This window comes from Leuresthes tenuis, unplaced genomic scaffold (assembly GCF_036924035.1).
Source record: "Leuresthes tenuis unplaced genomic scaffold, fLeuTen1.0.hap1 SCAF_23, whole genome shotgun sequence".
NCBI classification, from domain to species: domain Eukaryota; kingdom Metazoa; phylum Chordata; class Actinopteri; order Atheriniformes; family Atherinopsidae; genus Leuresthes; species Leuresthes tenuis.
The window spans coordinates 16,518,203-16,542,496 of record NW_027325377.1 but is presented as its reverse complement, the minus strand read 5'-3'; the positions used below and the strand labels follow the sequence as shown (position 1 = coordinate 16,542,496).

The 24,294-nt window shown below is 40.1% G+C and overlaps 1 protein-coding gene across 6 annotated transcripts in view; it reads left to right on the top strand.

Moving 5' to 3' along the window:
- The first annotated feature begins 366 nt into the window (after window positions 1-366).
- ppfia2 (PTPRF interacting protein alpha 2) overlaps window positions 367-24,294 on the top strand; it is a 139,885-nt gene continuing 115,957 nt past the window's right edge. For 2 of the 6 annotated variants that reach the window (XR_011909976.1, XM_072377891.1), the window contains exons 1-2: window positions 367-649; window positions 9,318-9,576. Coding sequence is in view for 5 of the 6 variants with exons in the window: in XM_072377891.1 (XP_072233992.1) it covers window positions 9,328-9,576 (249 nt within the window). In the remaining variant the exon portion in view is untranslated. Of the gene's footprint in view, window positions 650-9,317; window positions 9,577-24,294 lie in introns of those variants that run through there. The other 4 variants (XM_072377890.1, XM_072377889.1, XM_072377888.1 and 1 more) reach the window with 3 other exon arrangements.

Genomic DNA, 24,294 nt, shown 5'->3' with positions numbered 1-24,294 from the left:
GACTAAAGTTATCTAACACCTTCTTAAATTGCTTTCAATAGACTTAATTTTTGGCACACATCGGAGTTTTTTAATTTTTTTTATTGCAGATTTTTATTGAGACATACTTTTAAATGATCTTAGTAATATAATTTAACATTTTTTACAGGGTAAATTCTTATAATAATAATAATAACGGTAAGGATAATGGTAATTATTATTATTATTAATCTCATTATTATCATCACTATTACTGGTCTGTACAGAGGGGATGAGGAATAGCACAGCTGCAACTTTAAGAGTCCACACGCCCCCCTCCGTCAGCTCCCACAATGGTCTTTTCCAGCTCCGCTTATCACAGCAGAATTTGTAACATGCCATAATTTCCTCACCGGCGAGAGTGTGTGCGTGCGTGCGCGCGTGTGTTTGACCCCGGAAATCAAATGTCATTACCCGACGCGGCTAATTTGGCGATTATTCATGCCCCTTGGTTTTTGGACAATGCCAGCGGCGGGGACCAGCCGCACCTCCACGATCGGATCAACGGCGTCGCTGCCTGCTTGCTCTGAAGAAGCCTCCTAGGGAAGTCCGCTTGATGATCTAGCTCGCAGAGACTGCAGTTGCCATTGATCCACCGCCCGAGCCTCTTGTGATAGTAAAGGGATACATTGTGAGTATGCACACTGTTGCCGCCTGTATTGTGGTGACCTACATTGCCCTATTCCTGCTGGCTCAAGGTGAATTTCTGCGGTGCCCTCTTTATACCTCCAACTCTGACCTACTGGTGATATTAGAGGAGTAGGGTGCTGATGGTGGTGTGTATAACCTGTACAGTTCGTGTGTGTCGTTGACATTGTGATGCTCTGCGGGAGAAAAAGAAAAAAGAACACACACCGCCGGCTGTCACACAGTGGAGAGATAGCGGAGAGAGTTAAAGGGGGGCGGGATGCAGACTGAGAGGCTGGCATGATGTAATGCACTTGAGACAATAGCCAAGGATTCTCCCCAATTATAATTTCAGAGAATGGGGAGGAGTTGTTACAGCGGTGTAAAGACGCGATCAGCGCCGCAGTCCGGCCGTGTGTGCGGTTAATAACACTATAAGGTGGAGCTGTCATATGAGGAACAGCTGCCCCTCCTATAAACAACATTATTACCGGCTATTATAGTGATACAAGGAGGGAGAGAGCTTGAAAAAGACTGTCTGTCATCCATCTATTCATCCATTCACCCACCTGTCTCTCCACATGCCCACTTTTTTCAAGTGAGAAGATGCACGAGTGAGGGGACACACACATGCAGGTGTTGGCATCTTGTTAGAAGGTTAATAGCTGCAGGCAAAGCTGTGATCTCCCTCTGATCTTGCTAATTAATATTAACGTTTGCAACCAGCACCACGAGGACACAATATTTGCATTAGCATGGAAGCTGTGGCACAAGCTATTTCTAAGGCATTATGCAAAGTCAAGGTGCTTCATTGAATGGTTTTGCATTATAACGGAGTGATGCACCTTTAACTGCTTAATCTGTCTGGTGAGCAGACAAAACTGTTATTGCGTTGAGGTGACAAGCAGAGAAGTGGGGACCTGTGGCACAAGCCTCTGTTTCTATTAAATAGTGGTTAAGGCCATCTTTTACGGCTTTGGTTTGACAATTGCGAAACCCTTCAAAATAAGGAGGGTGAAATGCAGTCGATGGTGACCGGCATTTCAAACCAGGTACAACCAGAGCTTCGCAGCTTTTTCGCTCAATTCTCTCTGTGCTCTTATTCAATCACTATCGATTCATGGTTTGCATGACCTTGCTGCAGGGGCTTGTGGGCGATGTTAAAGGCTACACGCTGTCCTTTCATCATCTCCTGAGCATGCGGACTTACTTTCAGCCGAGCACGCAACCGGTGAACACACAAATCAGAGCTCTCTAACCCCTTCTCCTCCTCGCAGGTGTCCACACACAGATAGAGTTGATGTGTGCTCACGAGACAAATGGAGACACACACACACGTGCACGATTTCCTCTCACTTTCCTGCCTCCTTGATGGCAGCAGGCTTGGTGTAACATACTCATCCCATCTACTTCTCATTCACTTCTTACAGCTCAGAGTGTCATTCACGTGTGCATGTTGATGACTGCAGAATGCAGGAAAAGTGAATTTTGGATTTTTGGACAAGATTCAGGAGGTTAGGAAGATGGGATTTGACTCCATGGAAAGAATAACATGCTATATTTAAAGTTTGAGGGTTAGGCTGGAAGTTGGGTTCTAACGACATAATGTATGTGGATGAAGGAGCTCATATATTAAAATAGTGTTTCAAGTATGTCTGAGTGGGTTAGCAGGGCAACGTAGAGAAAAATGAGGGTTAAGTCTTGCTTAAAGATTCTCATTTATCAACATGGCGAATATTAAAATTCAATCCATTATTTTTTTTCAAACTAAATCCTCACTGTGGTGCCAGTAATGTGCAATATGTTTCAAAAAGTTACAAGAAGGTCATGTTTTCCGCTGTGTTGCATCATCGCTCGCATCAACCATCCTTGGTTGAGAAAGGATTCAGCTTCAGTAGCTCTTGGGCATCCTTTGCTGCCACATCTTATGGCAAACAGTAACAAAACAGTCACAAACATTTTTTTACTAATTTATGTCCATATGGTGGTTTTTGCCGGGTGAAAAACTTTTTTACCTGGTGAAAAACTTCAAGTCTGTTGGTGTTCTCTAATATATTCAAGCAGGTTTTTCTTTGAAATGCCATTTCTGCTTTAATTTCTGTTTCGGTGCTCTTTTACATATAAGCTACTTGGTTAGGATCAGGCATTGAAAACTACTTGGTAGTTTTGCTCTGGGCACATAAGCCAGACATAATACTGAAATATATGACTCTGAAAGTCATACTGGATGGCACAAAAATAGAAATTCTTGTGTTCATCATCTCAAATACAAAGCTTTATGTTTTATGACTCTTTTGGGCGGGTCTGTCATAAAGAAGACTAGTGTTTCTGACAGGTTTATATCTCTTTTTGATATCGTATCATTTTTTAGCAACTGTGATCACTGATAATAGTTTTCTAAAGCGTTCTGAGCCCCTGCAGTGATTTTCACAAAAAAATCTTGTCATGCGTACAGAGATCTCTCTAAACCTTATTAATTATATGTATGTATATATATATATATATTATTTATCCACAGACTTTCACAGAGAGATGAACCCATATCCATCTTTACCAGGGAAAGACCAGGCCTACATGGAATTACCTTTATATCATCAGTCATACTAATTAACCTGTAATTTGATGTTCTACCAGGTGGAAGATTTTTGGAGGAATTGTCTGAATTCTGTTGTCTAGAAGATTTCTACACATTAAAGGAATATTGTTTTCAGATGGAGATGCGATATCTAATTGAACTACTTGTCGTAGCATACGAATATGCATGTTTATGGGTATGGTAGAGATGTAGAAAATATCTAAAACGCTTTCAGCTGAATCTACCCTTTTTCATAGCATCGGATCAGTTAAAGGATTACACTTCAGTTGTTGAAGATTCACTAACCACAGGGTGCTGTCAAAAATCTCTGAAAGCAAAACTATGGGATGTTGAAACAATAAATAGTCAATTTTCCTTCCTTTTCTCTGAAAATGTTGAACTGTTGAACTCACGGGCTTACATAAAGGAAACACAAAACTCCAAAGCACAAAGTCCCGAAGAAAAACAAGAAATGCCCACAGAACCAGCTAATGTGTGGCGTTTTTTTGCTTGAGAACACTGCCTGAATAATTTATGGGTAATCTCGATGACAGTTCATTTTCCACGATAGATACTTCTTCAAGCTCTCTGAGCCACTACTGACCTCAGATTGACTTATCACTGTTTTAACTGCACTGCTGCTGCTGCTTTGGTCTGGACGCTCTTGTAAAAGAGATTCTAAATCCCACCCTTATTCTGGTGATTTTTAGAGCAATTTTCAACTTAAAACCACCAAAGCAGAAAAAAAAACAACATTCCAACCAACATGCAGGAGCTTTAGATTTAAGATATATACTTTGTCATCTAATATTAAATTAATTTTTACTTTTTTAGCAACAAACTTATCAATAACTAATAATTGTTGAGCCACTTATCAATTTCTCCTGATTGCTAGTTGAGGGTATCTTATCTGCTATTTGTTTTTTTTTTATAATGTGTCTGACTTAACAAGCTGATACAAGTTCTGGGTAAGTAATACTTTTCAAGTGAAACCATCTCAGTTTATTATAATTCCTCCAGTATCTGTCCCGTCTTTTTGATAAGCGATCATGGATTTTGCTTTACACAAATCACTTAGGATTAATATTGTTGTTTGATCATGCATAACTGCTGGGACGGTATTGTAGGCCACAGATCAGCTGGCAGCTCTGGAGATGAATTAATACAGTACAGTGTTCTCCATCGACCTAGTAGTCTCCTGCTTGAGTGCCAAAGTGTGTTCCTGTGGCAATGATTAAATGAAATAGACTTGGATTCTTGTTTTCTTGGCACGCTGTCTCTTTGTTATCAGACGTCTTTGTGGTGCAGGGTGCCATATGAATGAAATTTCTCAGCACTGTGAGTGTACCATCCAATCTGGCCAGTTCCATTCACAAAAATGCTGCGTCACTCTTTTTGCCACCTGTCGGCCTGATAAGGATGCCAAAGTGTGCAACAGCTTTCCTATTACCCTTTAAACCCACCAGTGAGGTCTTTGGATGCACTTTGTGCTCAGCTGCTTGCCAAGAAATCAAACACAGACATTATTTAAAAGTGGAATTTCCTTATAGTCAGCTCCCCTGGCAGCCTGAAAGCAGCGTGTGTAATCAGCCTTTGCTTCTAGTACTGATGCCAGTGGAGTGCATGATCATAAAACAGTTTGGGTCGAACACTCATCGCGTTGAGGAAATGAGCTCGAATGATCCTAATAGGTTGTTACAAATGTTTGAAAATCTGACCTTTAATTTTATAAGAAATTAGACCCATGATGGGCTTTTTTGCTCCTACTTTGTTTTGTTTAGCTTATTTCTAAATGACCATCTCCTTGCCTAATCACTTCAAGCATTAATTATTCCATGCTTGGTGATGATAAAACCTTAAACACTTGATTTATTTTAGCCTTACTATAGTCAGTCCAACAGGCATGTAGTGGCAGAGCTTATCTCCAAAGCCACACAGTGTCGTGCTCAGTCCTCTGCTTGTTCTGCACACGCTGGCGCTCTACATCTTCTTTTGATGTTTCTCAGGTGGTGAATAGTGCTGAATTTGCCTCACTTGGCCATATGCAGCTCAAGCATATACTACAGTTTTGTGTGCTGCTCTTTATCTGCTCACACAATTGTTCACATTAATGAGATTAATTTAAGACATTCAGAAATTAGTCACAGCTTGCTGATTTGCTCTTGCCATAAGTTGCAAAATTTACATCTGTTCCATATAGATACAGTAGTTCACTGCCTGCCTCATTTTCACTCAGGGGGAACTCAGAAATACCAGAGATTTTGTGTCCATTCTGTTGTATTCAAAGAACAGATAATAATCCTCAAAGACATTACTCCTTTGCAGTTGTTGCTCCATATTAAAGTGATTTACATTGCAGTAGTTCAGGTTAGGAATCAGCAGTTAGAACAAATTATTGAAACCAGTTTACTTTGGCAGAAAATGGGATTAGGAACACATAACAGCAATCAAGACTATTGCCATATAAGAATGCAACAGGATGATTCTGTATAATCATGGATTACATGTTGTTTTTTTTACATCTAAATTCTTCCTAATGTGATATCTATGTATAGCAAGTGAATAATTTAGCCGTCATTGTCAATATGTTTCAGTTAAACTGCTTGTCAGTGTCTCCACTTATGCTTTCCACACTTGTATCCATTGCTGCTCCTGATAGTTTGAATGCAAGTTTGGGCACTGAAACCGAACTTTTTGAAAAACGCCTTCCAGAGTGGAGATGTTAACTGACGTTCGTGTGCAGACTGGCTTGCATCTTCAGATTGTGCATCTCCTTGGTTTAACAAATATGCAATGGCAGACCTAGCCGAGATAGTGCTGGTGCTAATCTTGCTAACAGGACTTTTTACATGTTTGCACATAAATGTACAACTAATTCTTAACAATTACTTCACTGACTTGAGTCTGGAGACTGGTGTATGAGCTTGAACAAGGCTGCTAGACAGCAAAAATGCTCTGTATTTGTTGCACTGATTAGGGAGAAATCCTCACTCCTAACCCCTGAATTATTCATTGATTGGCATATGGCATGGAGTGAAAAGCTCAGTGATCCTTCCATGGCTGTCTGTGTGCATTTCTTTTTGCATCTTTAGCCAAAAACATTTTAATTAGATGTGTTGCTGTCCCGCCTTTTGGTAATTTCTGCATATGTTAGCCTCACATCTAACATCTTTTAACCAGCTGCACTAAAGTCTCCTAAATTTAATCTGAAACATTCTCAGCATGAGGATTTGATTGTAATAGACTGATACGCCAACATCTTACATATTCTTTATTTCCAGCCATTGTCTGAAACACAAGTGGAATTTAAGTTGAGGTTTTATAGAGTGCATTCGTAAAGTTATGTAACGTTGCTCTGCAGTGAAAATAACCGTAGAGTAGAACCATTATCAATCACCTTCCCTTTTCAGTTTTCTGGGTTATCTGCTGGCCAAATAGCTATTCTAATAGTGAATAAATTGACTTTTCAGTTGTGAGAATAATCTACATAACATCTGCATCCCAGCTGGCAATAAGAGCTCTTTGTACTGTCCATTGTAGGCGATTATCTATGTGAGGGGATTACACTAACTCTTACCTGTCATCACTATCGCTCCTCTCTAGAGAGAAACAAAAGACTTGATGTGTAAAGATGCCCTCCAATAACAAAATCTTTCCAAAATGGGGAAGCAGAGGAATGTCATTTTCTCCCAGAAAAGGACATTTTCAGCAAAGTAGTGGGTGTTTACCATTGCTTTTTATTTTGAGGCTTTATCGTCAGGTATTTTCTTTCTGAATCTCAGGTTTAACTAAATGCACTGATCTGATTCATTTTCATTGGTACAATTCTTCTTGATACGGTATGCTTTCAGCTCTCAGGAATAAAGATCAGTAGTCAGGAAGAGTAGATCAGTCAGTGCACTTCCCCATATTGATCAGTCGTACAAAAATGACAAAATGATTTAAGAGGCAGTGACAGTGAGGTCATAACAAAAGGTGCAGGAATAGGACAAAAGGTATGTGCCACTAGGCAGAAAGACAAAAAAATCCTTGATAAATTTTGGTTACTGTACGAGCTTCTGTAAAGCAGAAATGGAAAACCATTAAACAACAAAAAAGGGCCAAGTATGTGGTCAACAAGAGGTTGTGAGCAGAACTGTACAAAGGTTCAAACACAAAGGTCAAATTTCATAGTTAACCCCGAAGGAATAAGGATCTATACATTTTAAATTCACAAAAGGCATTAAGTTATTTGGTGGAAGAGAAAATTGAGCACACATTTTCCTCTGTGAAAACTACATAAGTGTTCTACAATCAGCCAGACAAAAGCTTTTATCTTTTTATCTATTTTCTAAAAAATATAACCAGGACCTTCCTCTCTATGCACAATTAACATGTATTGAGCCACAGTGGGGAATGAATCACTTCCTTCTACTTGAAATTCACCACCGATGTCCCAGTCTGTCCGCCAACACGCCTGCTCTCCAAGCGAAGGCTGCCATGTGCGGCGTGTCCGGCCAAACAGCATGCAGGCTCGGTCTCTCTGGTCTAAATGGTAGCTGATGGTGTCTGAATGGTGAACTGGTGGGAGCCTGGCCAGGTGCCTGGGAGAAGATATGGGAGACCCCATCTTGCTGCCAGAACATGCTGAGGCACAGAGCTAGCATTGTTACCCACCCACTGGGGACCAAGTCTGGGCAATGGGATGCAGAAATTTCACTCAATATACCTAGCTTAGGTCAAAGCACTGAAATGGGCTACCATGAAACTAAAATCCTCCTCAGCTTGTAATATTCAAATTATCATAGACTGTATTAAGCAACTAATTGCCAAATAAAAAGAAGATGGTGTAAACATAAACCTAATATGTCTAATATGACACCTGACATGCGTCTGCCTGGTACTTTGCATTCTATTTTCCTTCTATAGCTGCTTTTTAACCAAGTCACACAATAATTTTAAAGCTTTTGAAAGGTGTAAAGTTTGTATTGAATAAAATAAATTGTGACAAAGTAAAGTGGAAACAAGCTGAGTGCAAAAAGATGTGCACACTGAGCTCTTATCGAAACTGTTCCAAACCTTCAAAGCTATAATATTAAATGTTCAACCCTTATCATTAATATAACAATACTAAACTAAAACATGAATTTGAAAACACGATTTCTAATATGTGGAATATGTCGTGAGAGGCTCAATATTAAACCAAACCATGTTCTCTTAAATCTACTTGTAGTATATATATGCCTAAATGAAAGTTTCTTAGCACTCATTACAGGGCATAGTGTATCATTTTAGCAAAATGTGAGCTTTCAAGAAAGACTGCAATCCTGGGAAATGGCCAGATTTGTGTCTTGTTACCTCAAAACTATTATACACATTATTGCTCACCTTAATGCATTTTACAAGGGCAGAAATAATAGAATAAATGACACTGGCTTAATGAGCTCGTTAGTACTACACTACACAGCTGAGCGCAGTGACAATGAAAGCAGGATGTTGTCCTGAAGTCGTTCTGAAGATGTTAGCTAAGCTCACTTTGTACCTGAATAACAAAGTGACTTTTTAAAAAGTTTCTGTATATGGCTTTTTGTTCATTTGGTAAGTAATTAAAGTCCTAAAGTCCTTTCTCTGTGGTAAGCTAGGCTATGTTTCTCTGTATGGAGCATGCTATCATTCTTATCAATGATTTTTGTTCAACTGTTTGAATTTCTCTAAGCAGGGACTTTTTGTGGCTCATTGCATCATCACATGACCCATTGGTAAGAATGACTCCTTACGCTTTCAGAAGACCCAGGGGGCGGGACGAATATGGCCTCACGTATCCACTATATCATAGATATGGTCTATTACGCAACATGATTCGAGCTGCCCCATTAAACAGCACAACCGTGAAATCTAGGGCAGAACGCCCAGCATCCCAAGACGTCTCTGCAAGCTTTGAAATGCTGGGGTGACGCTGAGCCAAGTTCCAACTGTGTCAGGCCTAGGCATTTACACACAGCAATATAAACAGTAGTGTGTGGTTATTACCATAGAAGCATGAACACACTCTTGTTTTGTAATATATGCATAAGATGTATAACACATCCACATTTACTGCTCCCTCCATCTTCTTTAGTGGAGCCAAGATGATGTGCGAGGTGATGCCCACGATCAGCGAGGACACGGCACTGAGTCAGCGCGGCTCTCAGAGCAGCGCCTCGGACCCGGACTCCCACTTTGAGCAGCTTATGGTCAATATGCTGGATGAGAGGGACCGGCTACTGGATACGCTGAGGGAAACCCAGGAGAGCCTAGGACTGGCTCAGCAGCATCTTCAGGACGTCATTTATGACCGAGACTCCCTGCAACGCCAGCTCAGCTCTGCTTTGCCACAGGTAATCCACACTAATGTCTCTTTTTTTCTTTTTTAAGATTACACTCGTGGCCATTTTACTGCTTCATTGGGTTGATATGGACAATTGAGATAAGAAGAGATTGAATTAGTTTTGGTGGCTGGAATGTTGGGACATCATGGGTGTGTCTTGACCTGGATGCCTGCTTTTGTCTTATGTGTGGATTTAATTTCCCAGGCATGATAAGTTCACTATGACATATACTTAAGAATTATTTGTGCCTATGTAATGCAACTTAACATTCAAACTGGGTATAAATCTTTTGAATTACCCTATCTATTGACTGCATAACTGGATACAGCAAAACCCCGATTTGTTCAAGTACCATTTTCCAGTTCAGTGACTCACACTAACTCCAAATGAAATGACTAAATCAGAATGAAATCATGCTAAAGAGCTTTGAGTTCAAGAGGATGAATATGGAGTGTTGCAGACACTAAATTGTGTGTGTGTTTTGTGTTATGTGCTATTGTTTTTGTAATGTCGCGACACAGCCTCGCTGAGTGCATTTGTCTTTTACTTCAGCACCGTGTTTGAGTTAACTCTGTGAACAACCTGATCAGCTGGTATTTAATGTAAATGACAGGCAAAGCAGTGAAATAAAATGGAAAAGGCTGAAATTTTAGTGTGCTTCGTTCATCTTTCCGGAGTATGCGGAAAGAGGAAGGTCTTGCATATTAGTTCCAACTGGAAGTGGAGATTAGCACTTTCTAAAAGTGTGTCAGTAATTCTATTCACAAGCCTTCCCCTCTCTGCTTCCCAGAGACTCTGGAGGTTTGTTCGTGGAGAGAGGAGGACTTTGTTCACAAGCGGTGCTTCCTGATAGCGCAGTAATCCACATGGTTTAGGAGACACAGGCCAGGCATAAACGGCATCTGTATTTGCTTTGGTGTGATCACATATTAGAACTTTGGTGGGGTTTGAAGCGTTAAAATTCTACTTCCTATTTTGAGTTAATCCAGCTTGAAAATCATACAAGTATCCGCTTTTCTTTTTTTTTTTTTACCTTTTGTCAGTGTCCTTTTGAATAGCTTGGATTAAAACCACTTACACCTCCTCTTTTGAATGTATGAAACAGCTCTTTTAGGTCTATGCTGGAGATGTTCTGAATGCTTTCGTCAGAGACTGCCTGTAATATATTTGAGATATTTCTCAGACTGCAGGGTTGATTTCAGGGTTATGTGCTCATACTTGATCCTCTGGGCTTTTTTCCTCCCCCAGAGGTTACACAGTGGACATTCAAAACAGCTCAGAGAGCAAGTCAAAAAAGGGTAAACGTAAGAATGAGAGAAATAATCTTTTATTATACAAAATATAAGCATATCCCATTTCTCCTTTTCAGTATATGAATGCATGGTTCTTGTTTTTATTTCAATAGCGAATTCACAACTTCTTCTCCAGAGAAGACATCCAGGCCTGTCAAAGTGAAATAACATTTCCATTATCAGACAATTTTGCTGATCTTCACTGGCAGTAAAGCCCTGTCTTGATGTATGGTTTGTCATTGTGTAATGACACAGCCGACACACTGCTCTGTTGCTTCTCCTGGCATCTGGCTTAAATTAGTTGTCACTGGGATCCTCCTAGTGATGTCCTGGCACAAACGATTCTATTAATTAATCTGATGGCGTCTCGTTGGCCTGTATGATGTCAGGATTACTCTAATGGTTTATAAAGAGGTTTGTTAGACCTTGGTAATGATGCAGAAGCTTTTTGCTGAGTGAAAATGCCGCTGAAAAGTTATCTTTTTGGCTTCTACCTTTTTAAACAATACAGTTAAGTTTGTTTCATAGAATCAAACATCACTGCTGTGCTGGTGTGTTATGAATGCCTGCTTCTGACACGTTTTAATAAATGGATATGTGCACATGTCATTTCGTAGTAAATTTAGGGGTCCAGCAAGTTTGAAACAATGTTCGGATAGAATTCGGATAGAATTCGGATAGAATTCGGATAGAATTCTTAAAGAGGCTAAGCGATAGCTTCCAGGTCTTTCTGTACACTGTGGTTGCAGAGGAGGTGATGAATGAGAAGAGAAGCAGCAGGGCTTTTTTTGAGACAGAAGTGGCCTCATTTAAGCGATAGGCAGGCTGTGAATGTGTCTTTACAGATATCACTCCTCTGTTCCTGAGGCTTAGCGCGCTGGCAAGATTAGATTTTGGCCCACCACAAACTTCACTTGCTCTTTTTCGTCTTCACTCCTCTGGTTCTTTCTCTTTTTGCTGTCGTTGCCTTTTCTGTTATGTTGTGGCTTGCCGGGTGTCTCCTCCTCTCGATTTTTTTCTTTCCCTTTTTTCCATCAGAGGTCATGACTCAGCAACTCGCCATGAGACTTTCAACTATGTGGAGTGACATTTGCCGTTCCCGCTCTACGTTTCCAGTGACACATCCGACTTTTGTGCATAACAGTCCTGTTCCGTCACTGATATGGCTCTCCTGCTCATCCAGAGGCTTTGCTTTTTTTTTCATCTTACTTTTCTACACTTTATCAGGCCATTTTGATACATAGCAGGGGAAAGGTTTGCGGATGTAAGACAAAATGTTTGTGGCAAACTAAAGTATACTTGTCTTCGTGATGTTATCAGTGTCTCACATTTATGTGGAGGAATTTTGTCGCTTCAGTTCATTGAAGGTTGTGGACATTTGTTTACACACCACTCCTGTACGGTTCCATCACAGTATTTCAATTAGACTGAGGTCTTTAAATTGGACCATTGCATGACCTTGATCCTTTTCTCTTTCAGCCATTCTGTTATAGATTAACTTCTGTATTTGGTATCATTGTCCTGTTGCATGAACCAGTTTCAGCCAAGCTTTAGCTGTAAGACAGATGGCCTCACATTTGATTATAGGCTTTGGTATACAAAGGAGTTCATGGTCAATTCAAAGAATTCACAATACAAATCTCATGGTTGACAGTCTGTATAATAAATAAAAACTTATACGTGAAACCTTAGAATTGAAAGAGGACATGCTTTTCTATTTCACATGAGTATAACACCATGAGATAACCCTCAACCACTACTCTGCTGCTGATGCAGCCTGCATTGCATTGCAGAGGGTGAACAATTTGTTCTTGCCTCTAACTAAAATCCTTGCTGGGAAATGAAGGCCACCACTGTCATCTCAAAGCCTTGTATATTTTTATGTCTTGCATTACTCTTGGCCTGTCATAATGGTTACATAATCACTTCATTACAAATGTTTCCTCTCTGCAGAATTGAAAGAATCATTTCTGTTCACCAGTATAAAAACCTTCCTTGTTATTTTCCACTATTTGTACCCTTCTTGGTCCTTAATGTTTTTATGGCGCCAACTGTTTATCTTGAAGAGCTTAGCTTATATTGTCTGACCAACTCAACTTTGGAGAGCATCCATTGGCATTAACATCTCAGATTTGGTTGCAGAGTAACACGATAGTATGAGCAAAAGGAGAGCTCGATAACGCACCTCCGATTTATAGCTGAAATGAAATGTTGTGAAATTCCTGTGTTGGTCTGGCTTGTTTTTTCTGCATTTCTGATTCTGGACCCAGTCTACTAATGGAAAGACTCTGCTAGTACTCGATAGATAGTTCAGAGAAAGAGCTTATGAAAGACACAGCGCATGCAGACAACCCAGAGCCTGCAGTACCATGCACATGTGACCCTCCTCCATCCCCCAGCAGCCCCTATCGTGTCACAGGCGGGCAAGCTGGCAAACGGGCAACATTCTCCGGCGCACTCAGCTGTGAGTTACAGTACGAGAAGGGCCCTGTGGAGCCCTCTTCCATTGCCGTTTATTTGCCGTTGCCAAACATGGTCTCATGAAGGCTGCTGCTGCAGCTTCCACTCCTGCTAATCCTCCTCACTGCCACCAAGCTCCAGTCTTCCAGAAATGAAGATTTGAGCTTCAGTCATGTAAAAGAGAGCTTTCTTAGTGGAGGACAGAATGTTTCAATTTGCATGGATAAAGTTAGGCAGAAAGGACCACAACTTGACACAGATGAGCAACAAAGAGCAAACTCTGAACTTGTTTATTGGGGTTATATGAACAGTCAGCAGATGTACGAAAGATAACCTTCCATAAAATGTAGGTGTAGGAAAAAGAAGGAAATCACCTATCTTCGTTTGGGGATTCAGTTTATTAATCTTAAAGAATTATTACTTGTACCTTACAAAATCCATACTCATCCTGTTTTAGCACCACAGTTTTCTTTTAGAACAATATTGTGACAGCATTAAATCTCACATGTTATCGATTGTGGAATCCTTTCTACTGGACATCTACTGGATCAGCAGCACGGCCTCAGAGTGTTCCTGCTGTCCAGTCTGACAGTAATGAGATACCAGACACCAGATCACTCCAACATCCTGAATGAAAGCTAAGATGGAACTACATTGCTGTATAGAACAGCCAATTATTCTGCAGTTCACTCATTCATGGATGGCTTCAGTAGAAGTTACTGCACTCTATTTCCTGCACATATACAATACAATGTAGTGATTGAGCTCGGACACTTGCTTCCATTTCAAACAACAATTACAGCTACAGTTGTGGTGGATTTAGCTATAGAGTGAGCAGTATGTCCACTTCTGGGGTCACTGGTGCCCCGCTTTTGGTCAATGATTGCCTGTTGTTTTTCAGTCACGCATGGCACTGCGATCCATCATGACTGCTTTGTCCTTCCATCCCTCTTAAAACTTCAAATAAGTGTTTATGATCATGGAACATATAACGTTGTGGAGCATTGTGGAGATGAATGGTGGACTGGAGAGTGGAAGGCAAGGCAGTGGAGGAAAGGATGGAGGAAGGCAAGATTCTGAAGATGCAAGGGAAGAGTGTAGAAAGGAAGATGACTAAGCTTGTCCAGGAGAGAGGATGGGAGGTGAATCCTTTTCCTCTTTTTCCTTTTAATCTTTTATTTTAGTATTTGTCTCCGCACTGCTTCCCTCCCTTCACCCTGTTCCTTTCTCTCTGTTGCTTGTACTGGAAGCCCTCTGGGCTCCAGCAGCCAGCCAGTCAGCTGGTCTCTTCCGCCAGAGCAGCACATGATTTTCCATGATTACTGTTATTGTTTGTGCCCCAGTTCATGCTGCCTGCAGGCTAGATGTGTGGTTGATGCACAGTAGGGAGAGAGGAGGAAACTGGGAAGAGAAAAAAAAAGAATGAGCTGAACTGGAGTTGAGCATTAATGAAGACATTTCTTAAATTGGCAGAATATATCACAATAAATTATGATTATAGTGCTGAGAAATACTGTATGATGTCCTACTCCCATATACTCACACTGTGATAGACACAAGCAGAGTATTTTATTAGTGTTCCTGTCTCCCAAACATTGATTTGCAAACTAAAGCCTTTTCTAATTTTTCTGCCCAATTTACCCTCAAAGCCCATTTTTCCACTCTCCCCCTTAATTCTTCTCCCCCTTTAATCTTCTCCACATCGACAGAGGCATGAATGGGCTCCTGGCACACACCACACACTGTATGCATTGAGTGTCTGTAATGGCTCTGACAGAGATGCTTGATCGATACCCTTGAAAGGTTAGGGTCTGATTAGTGAGACAGATCTAGCCTTCTGGATGAATCACTGCTTGTGCCAATGCCAAGTGCAGGATTCTGGTGGACTGTTGTCTGACAACAGAGGAAAATGGGATTAGGTGGTTTGTGATCATACATGCCGAGGTGATAAGAAGGATCTCCCGCAGATGTAATTATCTCTCTAATGAACAGCACGGTAGGGCGCAAGAGCGCTATAAAGTCTGGACGTAGTTGGAACATACATCAGCCTAACAAGGCGATAGCAGTCACTTACACGCATAGACTTTTTTTAGAGCTTTCTAGTTAGTGCACTCAAAGATGTTGCAAACCAATTTTAATCTGGCTTTTGCTGTGTTTTGCATTTAGCTTCTCTCTCCTGAACTCCTTGCAACAAGGTCTGACATCAAAATGCCTGAATAAAACGAACAAAGATAAAAGCATCGAGTCTTACAGATGACTTTGATGTGTTCGCAGAGTCAGATGTGAGGAACAATCAAGCGGCACTGATTGGAGCTTCTTCATAGAATCTGGTGTAAGTCCATCATGGACATGGGTTTTATTTGATGATTATATGTTGTGTGTAATTCTACAGAAATATCACAGCAACTATTTTAATTTGTTGAAATCTTGACAACATGCTGACACCAGCTATAACTGAGAAGTCACATCTTTCTTTCTCACATTTGTGCTTCTACAAGGAACAGATCTCATGACCCAGTGGGTTTTTTCTGGCTAACTTTAAGACAAATTGAATAGATAAAGGTAAACAATGACTAGCAGCCACACGTAAAACAATCATATTTAATGAATGAAAATAACTATAATCAGTAAATTGTTTAAAAAGATCCCTGAGAACCCTGGATCATTTATCATGCCATCATTAAAAAAGCTACCAGTGAGCCCATGTTCGTAAGCAGACAGCGATGAGTCATCACGTGTTAACTGTTTGATATAAGCTGTAACTGCACTTGTTAGTGAAAAGGCCAGAACTGCAGCACCAGTTGTTAAAGCTGTCTGCAGGATTGTGGAAATGGCTCTTCAGCTGGGAAGTAATTACTCAAGCATGACAGTTGTAGAACGAAATATTTGCTCTTGCTAAGCTCCTGCCGTTAGTTGGCAATTGCAAGGTGTTCATTTTTAATCAGACTCTCTTCCAATTCCACATCAGTTTTTATCAATTTACATATATTTCAGAGGAACATACTGAATATTGGAGAGTTTGGATTTGGATCTGACTATCTTTAATGTGTCACATTATCAATTCAGGTCAGGATTTATTTAGAGATGTAAATCATTTAGAATTGGGATAACTGTTCGACTGAGATACTAATTATACGAGGATGCTGTGTAAAAATGTTTATTATGATAGGGCATTTGAATTTCTTTAGGTATGTTAAGTACTAATGACTCATTAGTGTCACATGCAGTAGACACAGCATTCAGTACACTCTCTGTTTTGAAAATCGTGGCAATATGTTTGACATTGAATAGTTATTGTCATTCTATGCTGTCAAGCCACATTTCTTGTATGATGACATCTAACCAGCAACCCCCTCTTTTTCAACTCATGAGTAAATAGTGACGTCTGTAAAGAGTCTCAAGGTGCTTTTTCCCACCTTCAAATATTCCCAAAACATTTGATGATGAATAATTTGAAATGACATTTTGTAGGCAGACACAGTCTGATCACTTTGATGTCATCTTCTACTGTGAACACAAGCGAATGTGTGTGATTGTATGTATGTGTAGGTGGGATCGCGGGGAGGAGGGGGGCTGTTTGCATCACTGGCGGTAAAACTTGAGCATGACTCAGATCCTGAGGCAAGAAATTCTCAAATCTTAGTCCACACACACACAGAGTCATTCTTTTTGCTGGTTTGCCTGAATGAATTAGAGACCTGGTCCCTTGAGACCCACTTAAGTGAGCAGAGAGAAATGAGGTTACGACCAATACTTACTGCTCCTTGCTGTGTCGACCTGGAAATGTAATTCTCCTGACAAAAGCCACTAAATGTTTTTGTTTTTTTTATTCCACCATTGATAAATCTTTGCAAGCTGTCCTCTGAATCAGCTGAAAATGTGAATGAGCAGTTTTCCCCGACAAAAGATTATTTACCAATATTCCAAGCACGTCAGACATAGTTTTAAATGTACACATTCATTTCTGAGCCCGCTGTTGAAATAAGATGTTTTAAAAAGGAAAGTTGTAATTCAATTTTGAGGTATTTCACAGCTGCAACCAACACTTTGGAACAGATCTCCGGTATTGGCTGGTGGTTCATTTATTTCTTGTCCATGCAGCTGGTCCCCAATACTGGATGCCTTTTAGCTTCTGGATGCTCCACTTGACAGCCAGAAATAGAGTATGATGTCACTGGTTCTTGGCACTGGCAGAGAATCTTGTTCAAGGACTCCTAAGAGAGACAATCCCATAGTGATGGGCTCGCTTCACTGCCTCCTAGCTCCTGCTCATAATACGGTTTGATGGACTGTGTAGCTTTTCAGTACAACATCTTCTTCATCTGTGGGCATTAAAAATCATTTCTCCTTCTACCACTAAACACCTTATCTTTAATATCTTTGGTATAGTTCTTCAATGGCTGCCTATTGTTGGTATTATTGTATCACTTCAAACACAGCGTATATTCAGAAAGTGTGAGCCAGATGTCAGTACAAGCGTGTGTAAATGCAGTCAAACAAGAACAACAGCTAGAGCCATGCTTGTGGTAGATGGCATTCAGTTAGAGATTTTTGAGAGTAACAGTGTGAAAACGAATATCTATTGATAACAATCAGCGCTCGATCAATAGGAGCTTTCTTACAGAATACTGATAGGCACAAAATTCCTTACACTCAGACCCATCTTAACAATCCTAAACAGCCCAAACAGCAGCAGTGTAACAACACAGGACATTCATGCAAAGGAAAGTCGATGTTTTTGCACTTGACAAGCTCAGATTGGTATCACTTAGAGTAAATTCTAGGGAAAACATGGCTCAGATTAGATAATCCCAAAATATTCCCCCAGTTATATTGGTGGAGAGGACAAATGATCACAGCAGCATGTATTTAGAAAAGAAAATGCACAAAGGAACTGTAAAAAGTCTTATTTTCTACCCCGATGAAGGCCACATAGCCAGAAATGGAAGAAAGCATGGTGCAGAGAAGAAGTGAGCTAAAAGAAATTTCTAATTTGGATTTTTGACATTATCATGTTAGCAGAACAAGCTTCTGAGTGAGTCTCTCAGAGCAGATGTCCCCCTCTGTCCCCCTCTGTCCCTGATACCCCCAAGGCCACATCTGCATTCACTTAAATGAGCTCAGACTCAACAGTCAGGTTTTTTATAGCATTAATAAATGACCTATATATGATTTCTTTAGAACACAAAAAGCATTGCGTGACAAGGACAGGAATACAATCTCCAGTTTTCAAGGTGAGACATAATGACTTTCCTACATTCGCCAAGGATTTGATCCCCTGTGTCTCTCCAAAGACGCATCTTCCTAAACCTTTGTTGGTGTACTGCATCTTCCTCATCACTGTGGCAGATATGGCAGTTTTTCAACACTGGCCTGCAGAGAGCTCGCTGATGTGACTCAGGTGTCCTGCTGGGCCATATGTCTCCCTGTGCCAACAGCAAGCATCACAGCAGTGTACTTTTTAATGTAATTTATCATCAAATATCCAGAGTTGGCTAATGTTACGGTGCTGGTGCAACAGTAGGCTGTAATGCATTCAATGAACTATATTTCTGTAGAAACAACTACATGACACTGAAGGTCTAACTGCCTTTTAATTTGGCTGACATCATGAAAAAGAGAGCATAAACAAAACTTCACCATAAAACATGCAATTAATACTGAGGCAAACTTCAAACACAGGAACTGTTAAAAAACAGACTCCTTCACATCTCAATTATTTTCTCTTGTGTCATATCAAAATAATCCGGCCAATATAAAACTATAAATTGCAGACTTGTGTCTTCTACAGTCAAACAGCAAGGTGCCCTCAAGGGTACAGCATTTTGCACTAATATGCCTGATTTTGAATAAATCATTGAAGCAGCAGAGATATCACTTTGTCACCTGACAGCAGTCTCAGTACGTACAAACTCAAAAAGGCACTGTGACATTTTCCATTTTGACTTTTTTCCTCTGGAAGTGCCCTGTCTTGTTCAATTTACTCTTACTGTCACCATTGCTGTCTGTTTATATAATTCACACCTGAATGCAGCAACCTTGCATTCAGGTGTAAATCAGCCTGGTCAAAGGAATTCTTGGACGTGTAAGGAAACGCACGGTCATCAGAGAGTACACAAAGGCAAGTTAGTACATGCACAATAAGGCAAAGTCCCTACCCTTTTTTTAAAAGTTTGTCCTTCTCAGCTAACTCCGCAGAGCTCTGTGGGTTCTGTCCACATTTGTCCAAAATGTCTATAATTTCTTAGATGACAGTGATTAAAAAAAACAAAACACACACATTAAAGCATAACGCAATTGAAATGTTATAAAATTTAAGTATTTCCAGGAAATGTAAAAGATTGTTGACAAAAGATGGGCACTGCTTAGAATGCCAGAGAAATGTGAGAATCTAATGGAGATTTAAACTAGTGACAGTGATTTTAGCAGATGCTCAAGTTTCCATTAATTCCTCCCTAATGTTTAAGCTTATCGTTAAAGCACCTTATAATAATGAAGTTCTCGACACTTATCCGTCTGTTAAAACTATCGCTCATTCTAAACACACAGCACATAGCATGGTTTTTCTCTTTTTTTTTGGTAGCTTTACGAACGTGTTTCAGAAATCAAGTCCTCAATCACAGCAGTGATCAGTAAGTTTCCACATCTGGAGAAGCAGCTTGTTTATTTAATCCGACACATCTCTGGCCTTTTTTACTATTTATTCTGTCATGTGTGTGAGGTATTAACAACAAAGTCCATGGATTATATTGATATTAAAGCTTTTTTTTAACCTTTTTTGTCCAAAAAGTGCAGATTGACAACAGCCTCAGTCAAAAACTGCACAGTCCCTCTCTGTTCTTTTGAGGATTAATGTATCATATCAATCTCTAACTTTACTAAGGCAACAAACACCTATGTGGTTTGTAAAAACAGCAGTGTAAGGATGGTTCAGACTAGTTGAGAGTTTAGTCACTCCCCCTCAGTCTGTGTTGTGGCAGATAGCTAAGTTGTAAATGTCTATGGATGTGACACCCAGATGTGCAGTTTGAAGCAGGTGAACTTCCTGGTTTATTGAATAAATTGAATTGAATAAACTATGTTTTGCTTTTGTCTGAGAAAAAGCTTCCCACAATACAAGATTACACTGGATGAAAACGTCCGTATCCTGGTGAATGAGAACCCCATTCATATTTGAAAATGATTCCGTGCCGAAAGCAGGCGCACGTTCAGTAGTATCTGGGATGAAAAACTCCAGCTCACTGTCACGGTGCCCTGATCTGAGGAGTGCAACCTGTTACTGTCACAGCAGGGGATCACTTCTGACAGTAGAGTGCCAGAAATCGTAAGTTTTCAATCCCTGACACAGCAAAATACATTCCCATTTGGGGATTTTGCTCACCTATGCACCTATGAATATCCAGAGATGGAGATATCCAGCAGCTGCTTTAAGTGCTCCCAGTAACTTTTCACTTTTGGATTGTCGTGAGCTAAGATGCTGCTGTTCCATTGTGACTTCCAGTGGTTTGCAAGGTCATAGTTTATTGTTATTGAGTTAAATTATACTAATATAGTGTTTCAGTGCATTTTTCTACCTTTTTTTTCTCTGCACCTTTGAAAGAACAATTTTGCACCTCTAGTTACAAAAGTGTACCTTTATAATCTGATATAGAAATTTATTTTGCAGGTGGCAAACAACATACCCTTGAATACAGGCAAAAAAACGTAATCTTCCACTCCATCTATACGTCTATACGTCTCATCCTGTTCAGAATTGCTGAGGCTCTGGAGCCAATCCCAGAGTTAGTGTGTGAGAGGCAGGGTACACTTTGGACAGGTCATCAGTCCAGGTTGTCATCTAACACAGAGACAAACTACCATGCACGCTCACATTCTTGGTCGATTTAGAATCACCAGTTAACGTGACATATGTGTTTTAGGTAGAAGGAAGCTCATTTATCCACACGGACACATGTAGAGCATGAAGATTCCGGAGAGAAAAGCCAAAGTCAGGAATGAAGTATAAAGTGGGGAAGAGCTTACAAATACCAAGTGATGCTATCTGTATGTCTCGACAGAAAAAAAATCGAATTTAAATCAGTGTTTTCACAGCAGTTCATTATTTTCATTTGCTTTTTTTTTGCTCAGGCTCTCTGTTAATCTTCAGCACATGTCTTCAGCGTCTGTTTGAGAATAAGATGATCCATTTCAAAAAGTTAACCAATGAATATAGAACAGTGCAATGTGTATTTGAATGTGAAATGTTGTACAAAAACTGTACTGGGATTGTTAGTGAGCTACCACTGCAGGTGGCAGTGGTTTATCAGCAGTCAGTGTTAGCTATCTGGCCTGGTTAACATAATTTTGTGGCCCTTTTTACACTGTGATAATCATAGCCTGGCTTCCTTGAAAGACAGGGCCAACCCACCCACCACTCCAACAGCTGCTTGTTTTGTTCCCGGTGTTGAGAGCAGTCATTTGGTGCCCGCCTCTTGTTGCCAGCTGCTGCCCAGCCAGCTCCTGTCACAGGTATCCAATGGGATACATCAGTGTAGCTGCTTCATAAGTACATCAAGTTATTCAGCCAGATGAAAACCCAGAGGTGTTGACATTTAAGGCATAATGTTACTTTATCCATAGTTTTTAACATACATCTATGGCCAGAAGGTGTAAATTAGCCGTTCCTCTTAAAATCCTTTTCGCATTCACTGTTTTACCTCTTATTAATTGGATTTTGGAGGTCCTTGGAAGTTAGAAAACTGTGAATGTGCATGCTTTAGTTGGAAAAACAAAAAGAGTTCACATTTTTCCTAATTTTCCCCTTTATTAACTGTTTCCACAGCTTTAAAAAAAGATCCAAGTAACAGATGCGAAACGTGTTTAATTTGCTGGGGTTTCTCTTGTATCTTTCTAACTAAAAGCATCACTATGCACAAAGCATTTTGAAAGCGCGGTAGCAGGCGCTTGAACCCAAAATGTGGCCCAGAAGGCAGAATAATCATTTATTAAAGAGTAGTTTTCTTTATGCTCAAGGTGAAACAACCCAGTTATGAGCTGGAAATATCAGGGAGCTATGACCACTTGCACTAAAGTCTGTATTCAATTATTTCTGTGTAATTATTGTTCTTACCATTCACATATAATTGTGTCCCTACCGTCCAACATGGCAAGTTAACTGTTTTGAAGAAGTCAGTAGTCTATATGTTTTTATAATAAGCATTGCTGCATGGCAGCTTTGCTACTGTTATTAGTTGTAATGCTAATGCACATCATCATTTAGTCTCAATTTGATGTTCATCAGACATCCATGTCCTGAGCTCTTTTAAATTGAACACATGATTATGTTTGGAAGGATTCATATTTTATCATGTAAACCACCTCACTAACCTCTTGCTTCTAACTTAAGAGCTTTTGGGGAGATCAAGACCCCATGCTGGGGCCACTGCTGTGAATATGTTTAACTGAGAACTAAACGCTGTTAACACAAAAACTCTCTGAAGACTAACTTGCTTCTAGGTTCACACACCACATGCATTCCAACAATGACTCCACTGTCAACGTTCTCCACAACCTCACACCTACAGGAAAGAAGATGAGCACCCTATCAAAGCAGATTTTACCCCCTTTTAGTTCTTGTTGATGGATTTCACATTCGTGCCTTTTGTAGAAAATCCTGGAAAATTGTAATCGCATGGTGTCCTCTAAACTGCCTTATCATCAAACAGCTTCTGCAGAGCTGTCCATATTACAGGGACATGGAGATAGTAGTGCAGTGCTACAGAAACTGAAGCTATTCATGCAGCACACCACTAACTGAATTACTCAGAATGTCTCTTTTTAGAGTAAAATGTTTCCATTGTTTTCAACAAAGGAGCATTTGACTGAGGCCATTAGGTTCCAGTCCAACTGTTAGACCGTCGCTGCACTTCTGTAGCATGTGAGAATCACACATCCCATGCTTTATAGATGCTTTCAAAAGACTGTTAGCTTCAGGGGACTGGAAACAGGAATTTACTGAACCTTTTCTTTTGAGACTTTATGCTTCCATACATATCACCTTTCCCTCCTCTCAAAATGCACACAGAATACAGATTAGTAGGATCTCATTTTAATCTGTTGGTTTACTCTGGCTTGCAGCTGAAATGTCTAATGCAGCTAATTACCATCTTGATTGGCCAATCTAAGGCAATCTCCCTCCATCTCTGACAGTGGTAGTCATATAAAATGCAAATACAGTTTGGATTAGTCAGTCATTTTCTCCATATTATGGCACATATGAATATATCCTTGCTCTGATTGGGGTTATTAAAGCCAGCACTCCTTGATTCACTAATATCGTTGAACCATTAATTATCTTTACCAAGATTTGATAGGTGGATTGATTCACAATCTCATTAATTTGTAGGGTAATGTCAGGCTCCTCTTTTTTTATTGACACTATAAGCACAGTGTCAGATTCAGTCTTAATTAATTGGCATCACCCTCTCAGCCAAGCACGTTGTGCAAGTTCAGCTGCAGCTGCAATATTAAACTGCTTCAGTTCAAATGTATACATTTTTTTCATGAAATAACAAAAAAAGAGCATACTTGGCTGCAGTAAAAACCAAGCGACAGCAAAGCTTTTTCAGATCAAATACAATTTTAACCACATTGCATTATTAGAAGCAGTTGTGTATGCACACAATTAGGCATTATAATGCCTATAATTTTGTTACTGAGCATGATGTGCAGTTCTGATGACACATATCTCTGCAGCTGCGATGACGGTCTATATTTGGCCTTCAGCGTGATGGTGCTAATTGATGAGTTCCTTTTGTTGTGGAACAGCTTCTTGATTCCCCTCCACATTAAGGCAGGGAGGGAGGAGGAAAAAACAACGTATAGAGGAATCAGATCAAGAAATTAGGGCTGGAAAGAGTAATGAGAAAAACGTTTTTAAACAAAGGAGAGGCGAAACAAGCTTGAGAAGGAGTGCAATGGTGGCAATAAATGTGAA